At 28.9% G+C, this 18,576-nt stretch overlaps 1 protein-coding gene across 1 annotated transcript; it reads right to left on the bottom strand.

The window, feature by feature from the left end:
• Positions 1-13,051: 13,051 nt before the first annotated feature.
• LOC124845407 (gibberellin 2-beta-dioxygenase 2-like) lies at positions 13,052-18,167 on the bottom strand. Its single transcript, XM_047322501.2, has 3 exons — positions 17,741-18,167; positions 14,230-14,599; positions 13,052-13,678 (listed from the first exon to the last, which is right to left on the bottom strand). The coding sequence occupies exons 1-3, from the start codon at positions 18,100-18,102 to the stop codon at positions 13,406-13,408; spliced, it is 1,005 nt and encodes a 334-aa protein (XP_047178457.1). The 5' UTR covers positions 18,103-18,167; the 3' UTR covers positions 13,052-13,405.
• Between the last annotated feature and the right edge of the window lie 409 nt (positions 18,168-18,576).

The following is an 18,576-nucleotide window of genomic DNA, read 5'->3' as shown; positions in this document are numbered from 1 at the left end:
AACTCTCCATTTATTATATATTTTACTAGATAAATTCATTCTTTTAAGAGAAAAATCATCATTTAATCTGTCTGTTTCAAAAGTTTAACATTCGATCCAATTTAAAAGGATTTTAATTAAATTGGTTTTTTATTTATTTCTTGCTATTATTTTTTAGAAATACTTCTATCTATTTATTTTTAATTATCGAAGAATCCAGAGGTTTATCTTCACACTTTAAATCACTTCTCGTGACATTTATTTTCTATCTTCCACTATGTTTTACCAGATCTTCTTCGTTGAGGTCTAAATTTGAACGAAATGGTACATTTCAAAGGCACTTTGACCCAAGTTAGTTTTCATTTATTTCGATTGGTTAGTTAGTTCTCAAATGTTTAATAAATACAATCACGTACCTTTCTTATCCAATATTTCAAAAACATTTTTTTATCTTATTAATCAAATTGTGTCATCCTAATATATAAGATATCGTAACCAACACAGTTCATGACCATTCGGCCAATATTGTTTTGAGAATTTCTGGAGTTAAAGTTCTAAATAGTTAACCAACCAGATTGCGTTGATCGATTAATCTATACAGTACAGCTAAATTTATAATTTTTGAATATTTCATTTCACTTTCTTTTATATTGAATCTGTTTATCGACACCCCAACCACTTATACTCAATCAGTATAAAATTATAATCCATTTCTACACTCTTCTTGAAAATAAGTGTAGGTATGTTTTTATGTTAACTGTAAACTTACACTAAACTCAACTGAATTGTAGGTAATTTATAAAGTTTGGTATTTTGAATTGAAAATTTTATTTTCATCTAATTCAATGTTAAAAATATTTATTTATTCTTGTTTAGGTAGTTTGTTTTTCGTTAATAAGGTGATGTTGTGACTGCATTTTGTTTATAATACTTAATTTATCTAATAACCCTTTTGACTTCGTTTTCTTTCGACTTACCTATTTAGTGGCTCAGTCCATATTCAAGAGTGGATAGTCAAATTGGAAAAAAATTGAAATAAAGAGAAGCAAACTGATAGACAAGTAAGAAACGGGAAGAAGGAAATGAAGATGAGATTTTCTTATTGGTTGCAAAACCATTTATTTTCGTAAAAAATCCAATTAAAAAGATCGAAACCAATAAAATATATAATAAAATTATGAACAACATTATAAAAAATGTGTTGTGATTAGTAATTAGGGATAAGATTAAGATGAGTGATGTTTGACTAGAAAGAAAACATAGTTGAGTGGAGACTTCTGTTTAACACCTAAAACGCGGGTCAAGCAGCGGATAAATTTCTTAATTCATATATGAATCATTGCTTACGTCATAAAACACACTAACCAACCACAGTTTCATTCTTAATTCTCACGTGCTTTGAATTATGCACCATACCTACACTAAATTCCTCTTTTGCCTCATAATACAAAATAACCATTCTTATTAAATTCACTTTTTTTTAGTTAGGTATATTTTCATTCAGCTATGGAATTCCACACATTTTTCATTTTTTTTAAAATAACATTGTTAAATACATTTAACGACTTTAATTAATACTTTTCTTTTTAGTTTAATATCAGGCACTAAATTCTGGATCATTAAGAGAAATAATTCGATATCACTTCTTAGTTAAATTGTGGATTTATATAAATATGGCGATTGTCAATTAAAAAATATCTAACCATTATTATTATTATTTTCTTAAATCTAAAGTTGCATATTAGAAGATAATGGGCCAGCATGATGGTCCCAGCCCAGGCCTATCTGGAGTGAAATACGAGTGGGCCATAAGAGTTGGAAGACACGTTCAACTCGCAATTACAGCTTGGGTGTTGCTCCCTCCACCACCACAGCCTTCTCCCTTCACCTCCCCTTTACTATTTTGCCTTTCAGTAAAATTTTATTTTTAGAATTATTGTTTTTTAATTTTATTCATTTATAACATATTTCACTGATAACCTACGTAGTTCCTTGTATGAGTAAAATATTTTTCTGCAAAGCTCAGTGATCGTGAAAAGAATTATCAAGCAATCTTCCTCTTGCTTTCGGTGCAGTACGTGGTGCAGTGCGTTTGTGGTGTAATGTGCTTGTCGTGGTTCCTCTCCAGGTACGTAGTCATAATCCTTCCAATAATCCTAAACCCTAAACCCTAATCCCTTCCAATAATCCTTCCAATAATCTTTCCAATAATCCTTTAACCCTAAAACGTAAAATGAAAACGAAGCCTAAACGGATGACATCCTTCAACGGATGTCAACATCCGTTTAAGGCAAAACGGATGTCGACATCCGTTTCGCCTTAAACGGATGTTGACATCCGTTGAAGGATGTCATCCGTTTAAGCTTTGTTTTAATTTTATGTTTCTGTTATTATTTTATTATATATTTTAATATTTTGATTTATTATTTTTGAATATCTTTTTAATGTATTTTAATAATGTATATTTATATTAGTTTATATTTAAATATTAAAATATTAAAATAATAAAATAATAAAAATAAAAAATTTTAACTTTAAGGATATAATTGGAATTAAAGATAATTGGGGAGGTGGAGGGAGAAGGGTGTGGAGGTGGAGGGAGCAACACCCTTACAGCTTGAGTGTTTGATCTACACTTTCGATATCTTATCTTGCATCTTCAAAAGTTTCATTTTTTATCTTTTGAGATATACACCTTCAACTTTTCGAAAAAATTTATTTTTTAATAAATATATTTTTATTTTCTTCTCTCTTATTAAACACACTTTAATAAATATCTTTTTTTTCTTATTAAAGTCCCTCTTGAACTGTCTTAATAATAATCTAATTTAATTTAAAATTTAAATATTATTTAATATAATTTTATTTTTAATAATTATTAAAATATGATTTATATCATAATAATAGTTGTATTAAATAAATAAAAATCAAATAACTAAAATAAAAGTAATAATGATAAAAATAAAAAATAAAAAAATAATAACAATAATACAAAATTCAATTTAATATATTCAAATATATTAAATTATATTAAAATATCACAATAAATTAAACAGTTATTAAATTTTAAATAAAAACAAAATTTTTAAAAACTTATTGATTGGATATCGTAAAATATGTTAATAGTTTTTTATTTAAAATTTAATAAATATTTAATTTAATTAAAAATAATATTATTATTTATTATATTGTTCTAATTTAATAATTATTAAAATATTATTTATATCTTATAATAATTTTATTAAAAAAGAAAAATAATAATAATGAAAATAAAAATAGTATTCAAAATCACATTAAAAATATTTAAATATATTATATTATATTAAAATATTAATTTAATTAAATAATTATTAAAATTTAAATAAAAAATAAATTTAAATTTGTTAATCGATACAGAAATCCGATAATATATGAATCGGATATGATATCCGATTAAGAATCTTTCTAAATTTTTTTTTATTTAATTTTAATAATTATTTAATTTAATTTAATAATTTAATATAATTTAACTTTTAAATATTATTTTTATTTTTATTATTATTTTTATTATTATTATTATTTTTATTATTATTATTATTTTTATTATTGTTATTTTTAGTAACTTTAATAAAACTATTATAAAAATATATATTATATTTTAATAATTATTAAAATATATATTATATTTTAATAATTATTAAAATATAAAAATATAATAAATAATAATATAATTTTCAATTAAATTAAATATTTATTAAGTTTTAAATAAAAAAACTGTTAGCGTATTTAAATTTTTTGTTTCTATTTAAAATTTAATAATTGTTTAATTTATTTTAATATTTTCATATACTTTAATATATATTAATATATCAAATCAAATTTTACATTATTATTATTATTATTATTTCATTTTTAATTTTTAATTTTTTATTATTATTTTAATTATTTTATTTTAATTTTTTTAACATAATTATTATTATAATATAAATCATATTTTAATAATTATCAAAATATAAAATTATATTAAATAATATTTAAATTTTAAATTAAATTAGATTATTATTAAGGTGGTGTAGAGTGACTTTAATAAGAAAGAGAAAAAAATGTTTATTAAAGTGCCTTTAATAAGAGAGAGAAGAAAATAAAAGTATATTTATTAAAAAATAAATTTTTTAGAAAAGCTGAAGATGTAGATGTTAGAAGGTTAAAAGTGGAATTTTTGAGGTGCAAAATGAGATGTTAGACGTGTAGGATGAAACACTATTCTTTTTATTGTGTATTTAGAATATAGTAATTGACCTTGATGTTTTAAAATATATTAAAAAATTATATTATACCAATATCAATTAAATTTTATATTATTATTATTATTTTATTTTTTATTTTTATCATTATTACTTTTATTTTAGTTATTTGATTTTTATTTATTTAATATAACTCTTATTATGATATAAATCATATTTTTATAATTATTAAAATATAAAATTATATTAAATAATATTTAAATTTTAAATTAAATTAGATTATTATTAAGATGGTGCAGACTTTAATAAGAAAAAAAAATAAAAAGGTATTTATTAAAGTGTCTTTAATAAGAGAAAAGAAAATAAAGATATATTTATTAAAAATTATAATTTTTAGAAAAGTTAGAGGTGCAGATGTAAGAAGTTTAAAAGTGAAATTTTTGGAGGTACAAGATGTTGGAGGTATAGGATGAAACACTCTAAAAAGAAATCAAGTTCTTAAGTAGAATATATAAGTCAGTCCAATAAGAGCCCAATATAATTAAAAGTTGAAGTGAAAGCAATATATACGATAATATTTTATTAACTTAGTCTTACTTTGAGAGCATTACTTATAAAACATCAAGAAATTGAATACTTTTAACAAAAAATGTCAAATTTAATTTATAAGATCACAACCTTTTATATTTTGGGATTTTTTGTTCTCATTTGAAGAAACCTACTTTATGAATGTATCTTTCATTATGCCTAACCTAAAATTGGATTTCTTATAATCTTTCCACAATGGTGAAGGTTTGTGAATCTTGTTCCTTCTTTCATTCTGAGAAATATCGGAGAGAGAGTAATGATTATAGGTTGATTTTGTATGTACCGTTTTAGAAATCTAACGCTTCAATGTTCAAGAAGTCGCCGTCCTTTTCTCCCATCAGAAAATGACACAACCAAGATAAAGTCAATAAAAGACAGTTTTAAATGACTAACTTAAGACCCTTCAGACAAGTCAACATAGTAACAACATAATTACATTACATAACAATCATAATACTTATTATTATTCACCAATTCCTTTCCTAACAATGATTTGCGGCAAACGTGAACCAATCAGAAAACTATTTATGTTTAATCCCGGCAGCGTCGATGTAGGTTTTAAATTTTGGGCTTTTTTGTTTCAGTTAGCATAATTTAAGGATTAAACAGGTTCATCCCGTGAAGGTATATTTGTAATCTAAATGAATTATACTTTTCTTTTTTTTCTCTTTAAAAATTAAATTAGAATTTTTCATATATTTTATTTGCATACTTTTTACTATATGACAGTTTTATGTCAACTAATCCATATACTGCGAGACCTTTTAAATCATAGAGATTAATGTAAATGTAGATTTCATTATCCAAATTTGTGTAACAGTTACAGGTTATTTAATATAACATTTATTGTCTTTTACTTTTACTATTACATCAGAACTTATAAATGATCTCAGTGATTTTATTTTCTTATTTAAAAATTAAAATACTTAATTTCTTACATTAGCTAAGTTTATTAGTTATAAAATAATTTGTGTCATATATAATCGAGATAGTCTCGTCAATTTAGAATAGAATCATATAAGCAGATGCATTTTGATCATAAAGACTTGACAATATAAAATAAAGTTATATAGGAAGGATATCTCAGCCATAAGAACAACATATTTCAATCTTGAATTTATACACATAAAATTTAAGTATGATTGACAAGAAAATTAAAACATAAGATGGATTAAAAAAACCTTAAGTAGTTTAAGAAAAGTAATAATCTAAATGATAAAAGACCAATCAAATAAAAAGCCATGAAATTACTATATTTACGAAGTAATTATTACTTATTTATTTTAAAATTTATTACATCTTTCACACAAATCTTAACAATGTGAGAACAATTTTGAATTTGATTTTAGATGAACATATACATATAATTTAGTGAGAAAATTTTATTGTTTCCATATATTCAATATTCAATAGTTTCGTACTATTTAAAAATCAAATTAAAATTAATTTACACATACCTTTTCTATTTTTAAAATATTTTCAAGTATAAATTTGTAAAAAGATTCAAATACCATTATAAAAATAAAAAATAATTTTTTTATTTTTGTAAACCTCGACTTAGAGAATGATTTAAATACGTTTAATAATCTTATATTGTTTATGTGTAAAGATAATTTATTCATTGGTTGAAAATCATGGTTAGGTAATCAATACTTACAAGGCACAAGAAATTAAATTCTACATTTTGAAAAAGGGCTTCAGTTCAATCATGGATTTTTTTGTCACATGGAGAAAGAGTTTGAATTTTAAGTCACTCTCGCCCTACTTGAACTTTTAAATCAATGTTGTAAAAAGCCGTTCATGATACGACTTGGAGATATTGTACTCAATAGCTATTTTTTCTAAGTAAAACTAGTAATACCCTACTTAATATATTGCTTAATGGGGGCACTAATGAAAGTTTAGATTAAAAAAATTGAATAAAATAAAGCAGGCAGCGTTGTTTATGTTATTTTCATTCACAAATTCCAACACTTTGACCCATCTCAGAGCAGTGCGAGTTGAATTAAGTTCCCAAATTTCAATGTGTCAATTATAAAAAGATCGTATAAGGTTCTCGTTTGACCCTCTCAGTGTTGCTTTAGTTCATCCCCAACTTCAGCTTAATTATCGCAACAAGTTTTGCTACTAAACTTGTGACAATCTTCACTGTTCAACATAAAATATACTACCAACATCTTTTCTTCTTCCTTTTCTCTTCCCACCACTACCCATCACCATCATTTTTTTCAGTAAAAAGTCCAAAATCTCGGGACAGAATTTCGGCTAAGTTTGAAACCTTTATCTTTCTTGCACACTGTTATAATAAAGTATGCCAATTTCATCATCGACGTTCTGGAAGGAAGCCAAAACTCAAAATGTACCTCATTCTTAATCATTGGAAACTTACGTGTATCTTTCCTAATATCTCACTCGGTGGAATAATTTATTAAGACTTCAATCAGATTACTATCAACATCTAGAAGAAAAAACAGCTCTACTAATCTAGCAATATTCGTTTTCTAATTATGGCCGTAATATTTAACATGTTCACTTTTGATTAATTATTTTATTATCAGATATTTAGCGTTTCTTCTATGCTGGCTAAGTATGCGAAAATATATGGAGAGAAAATAGTTAATTTTAAAGGAAAACAAGTTTGATATCTAATGAATCGTGTTAACAGACGTGTCAATTTGAGTTTGTATTTAATTATAAAGCAGGTTTATGATTAGTTTAGGTTTTTGCATTCACACCCACTCAGAAATATTCAATACCCTTATAATTTATACCCACTTGTTGATATAATTTATTATCATCATGCCCTAAAAATGCATATTAAATCAGGACGAAACTATGAGCGGAAAACAAAAACTGCATAAAATGGGCCCCTCCGCAACCCCATACTTTACTTTCTGCAACCCCATCATTTCTTCGAACAGCCCATCAAAATTTCAAATGTCAATTTTGCCTTCCGTGAAGTGACTTGCGGAATATATCTTCTGAAAAATATTTCTGGAATAAGAATGTTGGAACGCATGAAATACATTTTGGAATAAGCTTTTTAAATTGAGATTTCGGGTTAAATATTTTGAAACTCATAATACTTTCTGGAATAAGTTTTTCAAAACTACATATAATGTCTTTTGAAATGAGTTTTCTAAAATAATTCCACGCTAAATATGTTCTGAATTGTTTTTCCAGAATATATAAAATATATTTTGAAAAAAGCTTTTCAAAAATGAGTTTTTTTTTGGTCATTTTCTTCCTGTGTAACGTCTGTCTCTCCGGCAACAGTAATAACAGAAGCGGTGGTGGTTGGTTTGGTATAGTGATGAAGAATGTTTAAATTTTTTCCTATTATTATAGAGTGCAGTTAGTAACTGTGGAGATGCAAGAAGCAATAGTTTCTGAAGATTTTAATGTGGTTTAAGGCCCAACCAAAAAAACCGGTCGAACAAATTATTTGTCTCTGGATGCCCAAGGGATTTTAATGCCTATACCCAAATTTTCCTGATACGCCATTTCCTTAAATATCAATTTTCCGCCTTCAAAGATTCCTTGTTGTGATTCTCTTCTTGGGGCTATTGTTTTGGCAAAGAAAATTGGTGGAGAACAAAGTGTGTTTATTCCCCCAATGAACTTGATTAATAATGGAGGTGTTATAGATTAATCAAATAAAAAACCATTTTATCGGTGAAGTTTAGAATTATACAATTTTAAAAGTCATTGATTTCATTACGAACAATATAGTTTGTAGTTATAAAAAAATAAATTTTGATTTACACAGTTTTAAAAAAAAGCATAATTGTTTTAAGTGTAGGATTGATGATCTCTATAAAATACTTATTCACGCTTTACTCCGAGTCAACTCAGATAATTCTGGACGTTCTTAATCAAAATCATTTTTTACTCACATTCCAAACCATCTGGTGTACATGTCAAAAGCACTTTGACGCTGAAGTAAGTGATTAATCCGATCAAGGATCACAATGAAATCTTAAGTTCGCAATAAATGCAATTTTCTACCTTCTTACTTTGACATTTATTTATAGGTTTCGAGATGGACTCTAATGAGTGAAATCATAATCACAACACAATTACGACCCATTACCCCCACTAAATATTTCTTACCAATAACCTTTTTTAGAAGTGATGTTTAGGGGTAGTTGTTGCTAGCGGTCGTCCATTCCGTCTCTCATTCTTTCATGATTGTGCGGTTGGTTAATAACGTTTATTTATCTTGATTGCTTAACATGTGGTGATACTAACCTCAACCTATTCAGCCGGTCGTCCTTCCTCAATGTATGCATGTATTTTACATATGGACGATATGGATGTTTTTTACATATTTTAAGGAGATAGTATAAAGATGTATGTATTCAAATAATTATACCATTAACAAGAAAGTTTTCTACAAGATTTTTTTTTTAATTATCAACAAAATTTTATCAATAAAAATAAACTCGCTGTTAAACCCAAAATTATCTATAGATTTTAGAATTTCAATTATTGACAAAAAAAATTGTCGATAAAATTCATTGGTTAGATATGATAGCAAATTAAAATTTGTATTATTGATAAATATTTTTATCAATAATATAACCAATGAGTCGTTTCGTAAGTGAATTCCAGTAGTAAATTATAACTTAAAATTTTCGGTAATCATAGGTAAATTGAGAGATAAATTTCCTATCTAGTTTGATGGATTTTTTTTTATATATTAAGGAAAAATGTGTAAGAAAAAGAAGAAAATAAGAAGGCAGTGGAGGAAATGGTAAAAGTCAGATCTGGAAGAAATAAATTCAGGTTAAACTCAAAATTATCGATGAGTTTTACTAACAAAATTTATAACTTAAATTATCAATAGAAATTTTGTAAATAATGAATCCATCGATTATATACGACAGAAAATTATATTTTTTTATTATCAATGGATACTTTCATCAATTACCCATCCGACGATCTCTTATATTAGGGAATTCCATCAATAAATTATAATTTTTATTTTCAACGAGTTTTCCAACTAATTTGAGTGACAATTTTCCCACCCAATCTTATGGGATTTACTTTTTTACATATTTAGTCAAGATATGTGTGAAGAAAAAGAGAATAAGAAGATGAAAATGTGAATGAAGAGGAGAAGGAGGAGATCGGAATCAAGGTGACAACGGATAGTAGCATAGGCACAATGATAATAGCAACAATATGACGCAGTGGTAAGACAATTGTGTTTGTTGGAGTTAGAAGAGATGGAGGAGACGAGAATGACTATAGGGTTAAGAGGCCCAAAACAAACTTAAAAATAAAACCTTTTTATTAATTAATAAAACAGTTTATGTTAAAAACGTATCATAATTTATTTTAGCTTGTTGTTATGCAAAATTATATTAGGTTATCGTAACTAATTTTTTTTAAGAAATTTTTTCAATAGATGATTAGGTCAATCCCGTTCAATCTCAAATAACTATTCATGATATTTTAATTAAATTTTATTTTCAAACATAATTTTACAAATAATTTATATTATTTTAGAGTTGTGGAGGTTTTTTTTAGGATGCCTAAAGTAAGGGATTTTTCTACTTGAGCTTTAAGTATCTAGAAGGATGAAAAATAAGAGAAAGAGGGAAGAAGGAGAACGATGAGCCGGAGGTGAAGATAATCATGATTTTTATTGACTATATGTAGACTGTTTTAATTTATAATTTTTTATTCATATTAAATGATATTTTAGATATCGATAATTTTTTATTCATTAATTGATTTTTAAATTAATCATTATAATGACTAAGTTTTGTGTCTTTAAAATTGGTTCTTATTTAATGTTTTTCGTGTATTAATTAAAAAATGAAATTGTTCAAATTTATGAACTCAATTTTTTTCGATGGACATCTGAATTAACAAGCTTCTTAATTTGAATTCACTAGTACACTATCAGAATATGACACCGGTTACTTTTGGTTATAGGCACCGGTTCTACAACCGGTGTATATACCAGCGAGGTAAAAAAAGGTAGATTTTATGCCTCGGTTGTGAACTGGGTTAAAAAAGATAGAATTTATGCCTCGGTTTTTGAATAACCGAGGCAGTAACGTGTTTGTTTTTTAATTTTTTCTACCAGCCTCTGAGCCTCTGTTCCTGGAACTCTCACGCAGAAACCCAAAAATTGAACAGTCAAAAATTTGAAGTGAACAAGCATATTCAGATACCAAAAATTGAAATAAAAATTGAATCAGGAAATAGGGAACAAGCAGATTGATTGTTCTTGTGATCTTCATCACAGATGAATGTTTTTGAATCAGCAATACATGAATCCTGTTCAAATCCCTAACCCCCAATCCAGTCAAAACCCCTTCAAATCCCTAACCCCCAGATCCAATCAAAACCCCATTGAAATCCCTAACCCCCAAATCGGATGACCAACAACCGCAGAGACGCTTTGCCGTGACCACCACTGGCACCAGAAGAGGGCTGGACCGGAAGGGGGCTGGACTGGGTGGAGTGAGATCTGAGATCGCGTCCGGTGGTGGAGTGAGATCTGAGATCGCGTCCGGTGGTGGAGTGAGATCTGACATCGCGTCATGGGTTGGGGTTGCGGGGTGGGATGCAGCCATGGCTTTGGGCAGCGAAAACGGAGCGGCAGCGTTGAAGGAGAGGTGGCAACGGCGGAGCAACGGAGTGGTGGCGACGAAGAGGCGGAACGACGGTGAGGGTTGGACGAAGCTGGCGGTGGATCTGGACGAAGCAGATCTGGAGTGGATCTGTAGTGGATCGACGACGGTGAGGCAGCAACGGGGAGGCCGCGGCGGTGAGAGAGCAGTAGCGGGGAAGCGCGAGCAGGGGTTGGATGGCAGCGGGAGAGAATCGCATCGCCTTGCAGCAGTTCGCTTTTGCTCTGGTCGAAGAGAAAGAAGGGCTGGTGGAAGAGAAATTCTCAGAAACGAGGGTGGAAGACAGAACTGTAAATGGCTTTGGTAAAAATAAAGCAAAGGATATTACCTCGGTTTCATAGAAAACCGAAGCTGTATGTGAGCTACTAAAGCGGTTCTACACAAACCTGATGCCTAAACATCTTTAAAAAAATTCAAAATAATTATATATGCCTCGGTTTCATTCAAAACCGAGGTCGTATCGTATTTCCGTACCAGCTTTAACTAACCGAGGTCGTATCAGAGACTTTTATGCCTCGATTTCTTTGTAGACCGAAGTCGTATACCCTTTAGACACCGGTTCTGCAAAGGACCGAAGCGGTATCACGTATAGGCACCGGGTGTGCCAAAACCGAGACATATTAGACGCGTTCTAAAGCTGTTTTTTTACTAGTGATTTAAGGTAAAATGATAATAAAATACAACGTTTTCATATTAATGAAAACATTATGATTTGAAATAAACTCTTGAAGTTTGGAGCATGGGAATTGTTTCATTCTAAGTGAAAATAATCTAAAACACATTGTACATTGAAGTTTATAGTGTTTCTATGTTGATAAAAAGTGATCGACAAGAAATAAAAGACTTTGACAAAAAAAATTACAATTTCTTTCGACAAATTTTGTGAGTTGACTTTTTTTAATGATAAATATTCAATCTAATGCATGTTTTAAAATATAAAGATATTTAAGCTTAAAGAAACGAGGAAAAAAAATTGGATAAGAATAGTTTGACTTAAAAACTTGTATTTTAATGTAATAATTTTCGTTTTTTTATAATATCATTAAAGAAAATAATACATATAAAAATAATAATATCAAGAGTTAAATAGGAGTTTCATTCTTATACTATTTTTAAAAATTATGTTTTATCTTTAAACTATGTTATTTATCTGTTTTTTCCTTACACTTTATGAAAATTATATAAAATATTTTTTCTCAACAAACAAATGATAAAAATTATACTATAGTTTATTGTATAATTTCATTTATCATATGAAAAATGTCATTTACAAAAAAAAAATCTTATATGACATTCACAACGTATATAATTTATATTAAAGACACATCATATTTCTAAAATTAATGTAAAAAAATATATTTAAACTAATATAAACAACCCATTTAATTATATAATTAAATTAACAATTAATCATAAAATCAATCATTACTTTACATTATTATATTATTATAATATAATTATTTTACGAGGTTGGTAAAGTATTATTTTTTGTTCGCATACATTCTTTATTTAACAAAAACAAAGTTAATAAATTATCGTACAAAAATTAATCGGTACTTCATAACTAAATATTTTTTGTTATAAATGTGAAGAAGACGAAAAAGGTTGTAATAAAATAATATGAAAAAAAAGAAAAGAAAAATAGCATATACAAACGAAATCGAGTAAAAGTTATAATAAGCATTCAATAAACGAGAATCCCTGATATCACAACAACGAACAGCACCACCTGAACAGAAAGAACCTCAAACAGAGATTGGTTTGAGTTAAGAAGCAACGAGAGTGGTTAATGGGATCCAACGTTAGCAGTCCATCAACAAAAACTTTTTCTCTTTGCTTTTCCATATAAAGTTAATTCGCAGAGTACGAGGCAATGGAAAATTTGGTGGCATAATTTGGCAAAGTACATAAGAAACAGCATGACAACAACAATGGACACCGCAGCAAAACGCAGTGGTATTGGTCTTACGAAGAGTAGTTTTGAGTGTGGAGTTGCGTGCAGTTCCTGAAAAGGTCAATGCGGCGTTCTCCGAGCCTCATTGAGTAGGTGACTTTCTTGTATTCAGCCCAAGTGAAGGGTTTGAAGAGGGAGGGCCTCTGAGGTGTAACCATAACTGAGGGAGCAACAATGCATGCATCAAGCGGTGGACCCCCAAAATAAGCCACCGACATTCTAGACTTGTGTGAGTTTGTCACAGCCCTGTGTCTCACGCTCACAAATCTTCCATTTGTCATAACCTTAACACATCAATACACATAAAAAATCATTCACTTCCCATTTTTGTACCACCTCTTGCACACAAAACCGAAAGCTAATTCGTCACCAACGTTAGTATTCATTCCTTCCAGTTCTTAAGATGTTGTACATAACTAACATGTTGGCTGTGGTGTGTGACATGACATCTCATGTGTCTCGGTATACCCTTTTCTGTTTCATCACAATCGGGTCAAGGGAAAGTGGGATATCCAAATTTCCAAATCCATTACCACGTACTATGTTACATTACATTACATTACATGTTGTTGTGTGTGTGTGTGGGTGGGTATGTTTTTGATTCTCACAGTAAATGTTTATATGTGAACATGGAAGGGTTAATTTGGAAGATATATATGCAGATGGCAGAAGTCCCATGTGCGAGGTGTTAGAGAGAAGGCAGCCGAAGCAAAAGCAAAGGCCCCCCAGGCTTAGTACCCTGAGAATTGTGTTGTGCTGAGGAAAACGAAACCAGGTTGTGGGGCTGAATAAAAAAAAAAAAAAAAAAAGACGTGAAGGATAAGAAGACATATACCTGCAAGAGATCACCCACATTAACACAGAAAGCTGAGGGGTCAGGAGGAACTGGGTTCCACACCCCATCTTGAAGAGAGATTTGGAGGCCAGCGACGTCGTTGGATCTGAGGATGGTGAGAATCTGAGGGTCAGAATGCTCCCCAAAGCCAACATTGGTGTGGGTGTGGGAGGGAGACATGTCCTTATCCTTGCAGTTTTTGTTAAGTGTAGGTGGGTAGTGATTGAACCTCAGCACTGAGTCACTATCAACATCCCTGATCAACCTGCTCAAAAACCGTCTATCCGGAACCCCCAGACCCTCTGCCATTAGCTCCAAAATCTCACATGCCAGCTCCCGAACTCCATCTCTGTATGCACTCACACTACAGCTGTCATGTACAATCGCACAGTCACACACCAAAACCCTATAAACCTCTCAATGCCAATTCAAGAACTCCCAGAGACCCTTTTCATCTGCACCACTGAATTTAATACGCCTCTGCTTCACCACACACTACACTGACACCATACGCTTTATATCTTTCACTTCTAAGATTCCTTCTTTATACCAATCCTCACGTCAAATTTCATAAATATATATCATAAATTACTTTTATGTATATATATATATATATATATATATATATATATATATATATTAAAAGTGAAATTAGATATTAATGAGGTAATTAAGATCTGATAATATAATTTTATATTTAATGAATATAAAACTTGTAAGAAAGTTGACTTTTGATTTTGATTTGATTGGAGATACATGAAAGGCAGTGTTTTATCTAACAGAACTTTTTCTGACCTTTCCAATTTGATTGCGCCCTTTTTCCCAAATTAATCATAATGATGAGTAAATAAATCTCAAGCACGCAGCAGTGATCAGTGTTGACATGACAAAGACAGGAATGTCATTATAAAGTTTGAAGAGTAGAAAGAGGTAAAGTGAGTCTCTGACATATTATCCCACCTCCTAGGAGTACCTACTCCTTTTCCATACTCCCATGTGCTACACGAATGACTTCAAATCTCACGTGCATTACAAACCTTTTAACACTATTTTTATTCTTATATTCTCTTTTATAATTAAAAAAAAATAACTTTGAAATCTTGTAGGAATTAAATAAAATAATATAAACCCTTCTTTCTTTTCTTAGCTTTTCTTCTTCTATCCCAGACAGGTGAACAAACAAAACACAAAAAAAGAAAATTTGAATGAGCTTTTCAGTGTTTAGTATGATAAAAAAGTTAGCTTTTCTTTTACTTAATTAAATCAAATTATTATTTCGTTTTATAATGCAAAGAGATTTTCGCTACCTATATTTACTTTTTTGCGAAAATTCGATTGAATTTAAAAAAATTGGAAAGAAGAAAAAAATGGTACTTTCCTGTTTTTTTCTTATTTTTATGACATCAATAATAGCATTCAATCATGGCATTCTCGAAACAATTGTGTTATTTATGTGGCAAAGGACTGAATCTTCTCAAAGCATGCATCGGTATCGAGAGAACAAGACCATCTGTGTTGTCTGCTTTATATAGTACGACACTTCAAATAAATAAATATATTATTGCATGATGTGTTTCATTATAATTGGATGTTTTTAAATAATTCCTTTTAAAAGGAAACTGGTCATGATATATTTTATTAACTGCTTTAAATTGCTTAAAAATCATTCACCTAGTTTTATTTTCTTAATACAACAAACAAATTAAGACTTTTTATCTTTTGACTACAGACACGACACATGTTCGATTCACGTTCCTTTAATTCACATGTGTTTAAAATGAATTAACTCAAACGCGCATTGATACTTATACCAAATAATGGGCACAACTTTAAAGTGTTTAAGAACAAACACTTAACTGTATTTAAAAAAAAAAAACTAAGATAAAAAATATAAGATTTTTTTTATATGGAGAATCAGATTAATTGTAGTAAGGGATGGTTGGACCACATAAAATTTCTCCTTACTCACCATTTGTTCATATGCAGCGAAATGAAGTGAAATAAAATAAAGATAAAGAATGAAAAGTAAATCCCATTATTTATTACAGAGAAAATAGAAAATAAAAATTATATTTTCATTAAACTTAGGAAAAATAACACTTTTTCTTCATTAGTGATAAATGGAGGAGAAGTGATGTCTCTCCTTTCACATTTTTGTTTTATTTTCCTAAAATGTTAATTGATGTTTTTTTACATCATTGGAAACATAAAAAAACTACGTTGAAAGAAAAAAATATTATGAAACAAGTAATTACAATTTATTTGTATAAAAAAATGTAAATAACTAGTAGAGAATTTTTTTTTCAGACTCTTGTAATTTCTGTGTATATATCCATCCAAATGATACATTTCTTTTATTCCTCTGATTCTATATATTTCTTTTTTTTTCTCCACCCAAATAATAACTTATGTATATTAATTCAAACAATCTTTATTTCACAATCTTAACTAACAGTTTTATTTTATTTCTCCATGCAATTACATTTGTTTGGTTTAAAGATAGAAAATAAAAATCATCATCGTTTTTTTTTCTGTCTATGAAACTAAGGTTTAGTTGAAAATAGAGGGAGGGAGAAGGTGAAAATTTCTGATAACACAGATCTAAAGGACCACTTGCAATGTGCTGTTCTATAAAAAATGGTTGGCATAATGCCATCACTCAGAGATAGGAATAACCTTCAAACCCAAACACAACACACATTCTCTCTCCCTTCTTGTTGGTGTTGGTCAGATACAACTCATAGGGACGTACGTAACTTCAACCCACAAAAATAATAGATCCTAGGTTCTATTTTGCATGGAAAGAATACAAAAAGTAAAATAAAAAAAATATAACAATAATAGCAATAATAAATGTAATAAGTGATAGTAAAATTAAAATAAAATTATACTTTTATAATATTATATTATTTTTTTTAATGTGATAAGGGATTTATAACAATTAATTCTTTAAACCAGACATTATAATTATTAAGGTGGTCACTACTTAAGCTGGCAAAAGAACTTACTAGCTAGCCTGGTCCATATCAACAACAAATAAGAATTTATATGGTCACTCTGATGCTACGTACCGTGCAAGTTTTTCTTTTCTTACTGTTTTAGTTACATTTTAATGGTGTAAATGTCTTATAATTAAATTGATATTTATGATGTAAATCTCGAATTTGTATGAAAAAACTTATAAAAATAATTTGTTTGTAAACATAAAATTTATAATAAGATACATTTAATAAATGAACTCCATTTGAAAAAAACAAAAATATTTATATTTTTATAGTTGGTTTCTTACTTAGTAATGAGTCATGACCTTGTCACCCCTCAACTGTTAGTTTTGTTATTTCACCAGATGGTGTCGATCTTTTTGCCACACACACATCATCATGTACCGAAAATAAAATAAAACAAAAAGCATAATGAGTCCTTCTTTATCACACGATTCATCTCCTGAATTGGTGATGATGATATACTAACGAAGCATGCAGTGTTTAGAGAAAATGGAAATACGTGGTACCTGAAGTTTGAGGGGACATTTGAGATGTTGTTGAAGTGAGCAATGGAGGGAGGAGAAGCATTGAGGAGAAGGTACTCAATCTCACCCATGTCTCCATTGAAGCCTATGTTCTTGCAGCCATAAATGGGAAGCTGTTTCTTTTGGGGCAGTGGTCTGGCGAAGAAATCAAAAGCTGCTTCTTCCATTTTTGCTACAGTCTCACAAGGAACGCCATGGTTGATGACGTTGAAGAAACCGTACTCCTCGCAGGCTTTCACTATGAGTTTTGTTAGCATTGATCTTTCTGTGGATAAGTCCACAACGGGAAGGTTAATGGGTAAAATCTTCTCAGTCCTTATTGGAATTGGGGAAAGCAGCACCATATCTAATCCTAATTCTATAGCCAAGGAGTTGAATACGAGAAAAGGAGATTAGAAAGGTTGGGAGATTGAAGGGATGATGAGAAGGAAGGTAAGAAAAGTCTAACAACTGTATGGGATATTTATAGGGAAGAAAGGTGTCGTGTGAAAGATCAGAGTGCCGGACAAATCCATTTTCAGAATTAATCTCAAATGCTATTTATGCCTTATTATTCAATCAAGCCTTATATGGTTTACTATCACATTAAAATTAAAATGGTAAAATATATTTTTAATTTCTAAAATTCAACAAAAAAAATTAAAATTTGTTTTTATCCTAATTTTCTTACATTTTTTTCTTCAAGTATTAAAAATAAATAAATATATTTAATTGTGTGGTTTTTTTTACCGTGTTAAAGAATGCTTATAGCTTATGTTTTGTTAACACAATTTAAAACGTTTTAAATCAAAAAATATCAGCAATATTGTTTAACACAC

The sequence above is a fragment of the Vigna umbellata genome, chromosome 5 (genome assembly GCF_029865625.1).
Source record: "Vigna umbellata cultivar VRB3 chromosome 5, Vumbellata_1.0, whole genome shotgun sequence".
Taxonomy (NCBI): domain Eukaryota; kingdom Viridiplantae; phylum Streptophyta; class Magnoliopsida; order Fabales; family Fabaceae; genus Vigna; species Vigna umbellata.
Note: the sequence above shows the minus strand (reverse complement) of the source record. Positions and strands in the feature narration are given on the sequence as shown.

Bases quoted from the DNA above. Each gene is read 5' to 3' on its own strand.
- LOC124845407 (XM_047322501.2), bottom strand. From the start codon at position 18,102: ATGGTGCTGCTTTCCCCAATTCCAATAAGGACTGAGAAGATTTTACCC. The intron at 14,600-17,740 runs GTACCACGTATT...TGTACATGACAG, and splicing joins AATGTCCCCTCAAACTTCAG to CTGTAGTGTGAGTGCATACA. The intron at 13,679-14,229 runs GTATATGTCTTC...TGATGTGTTAAG, and splicing joins ATGTGGGTGATCTCTTGCAG to GTTATGACAAATGGAAGATT.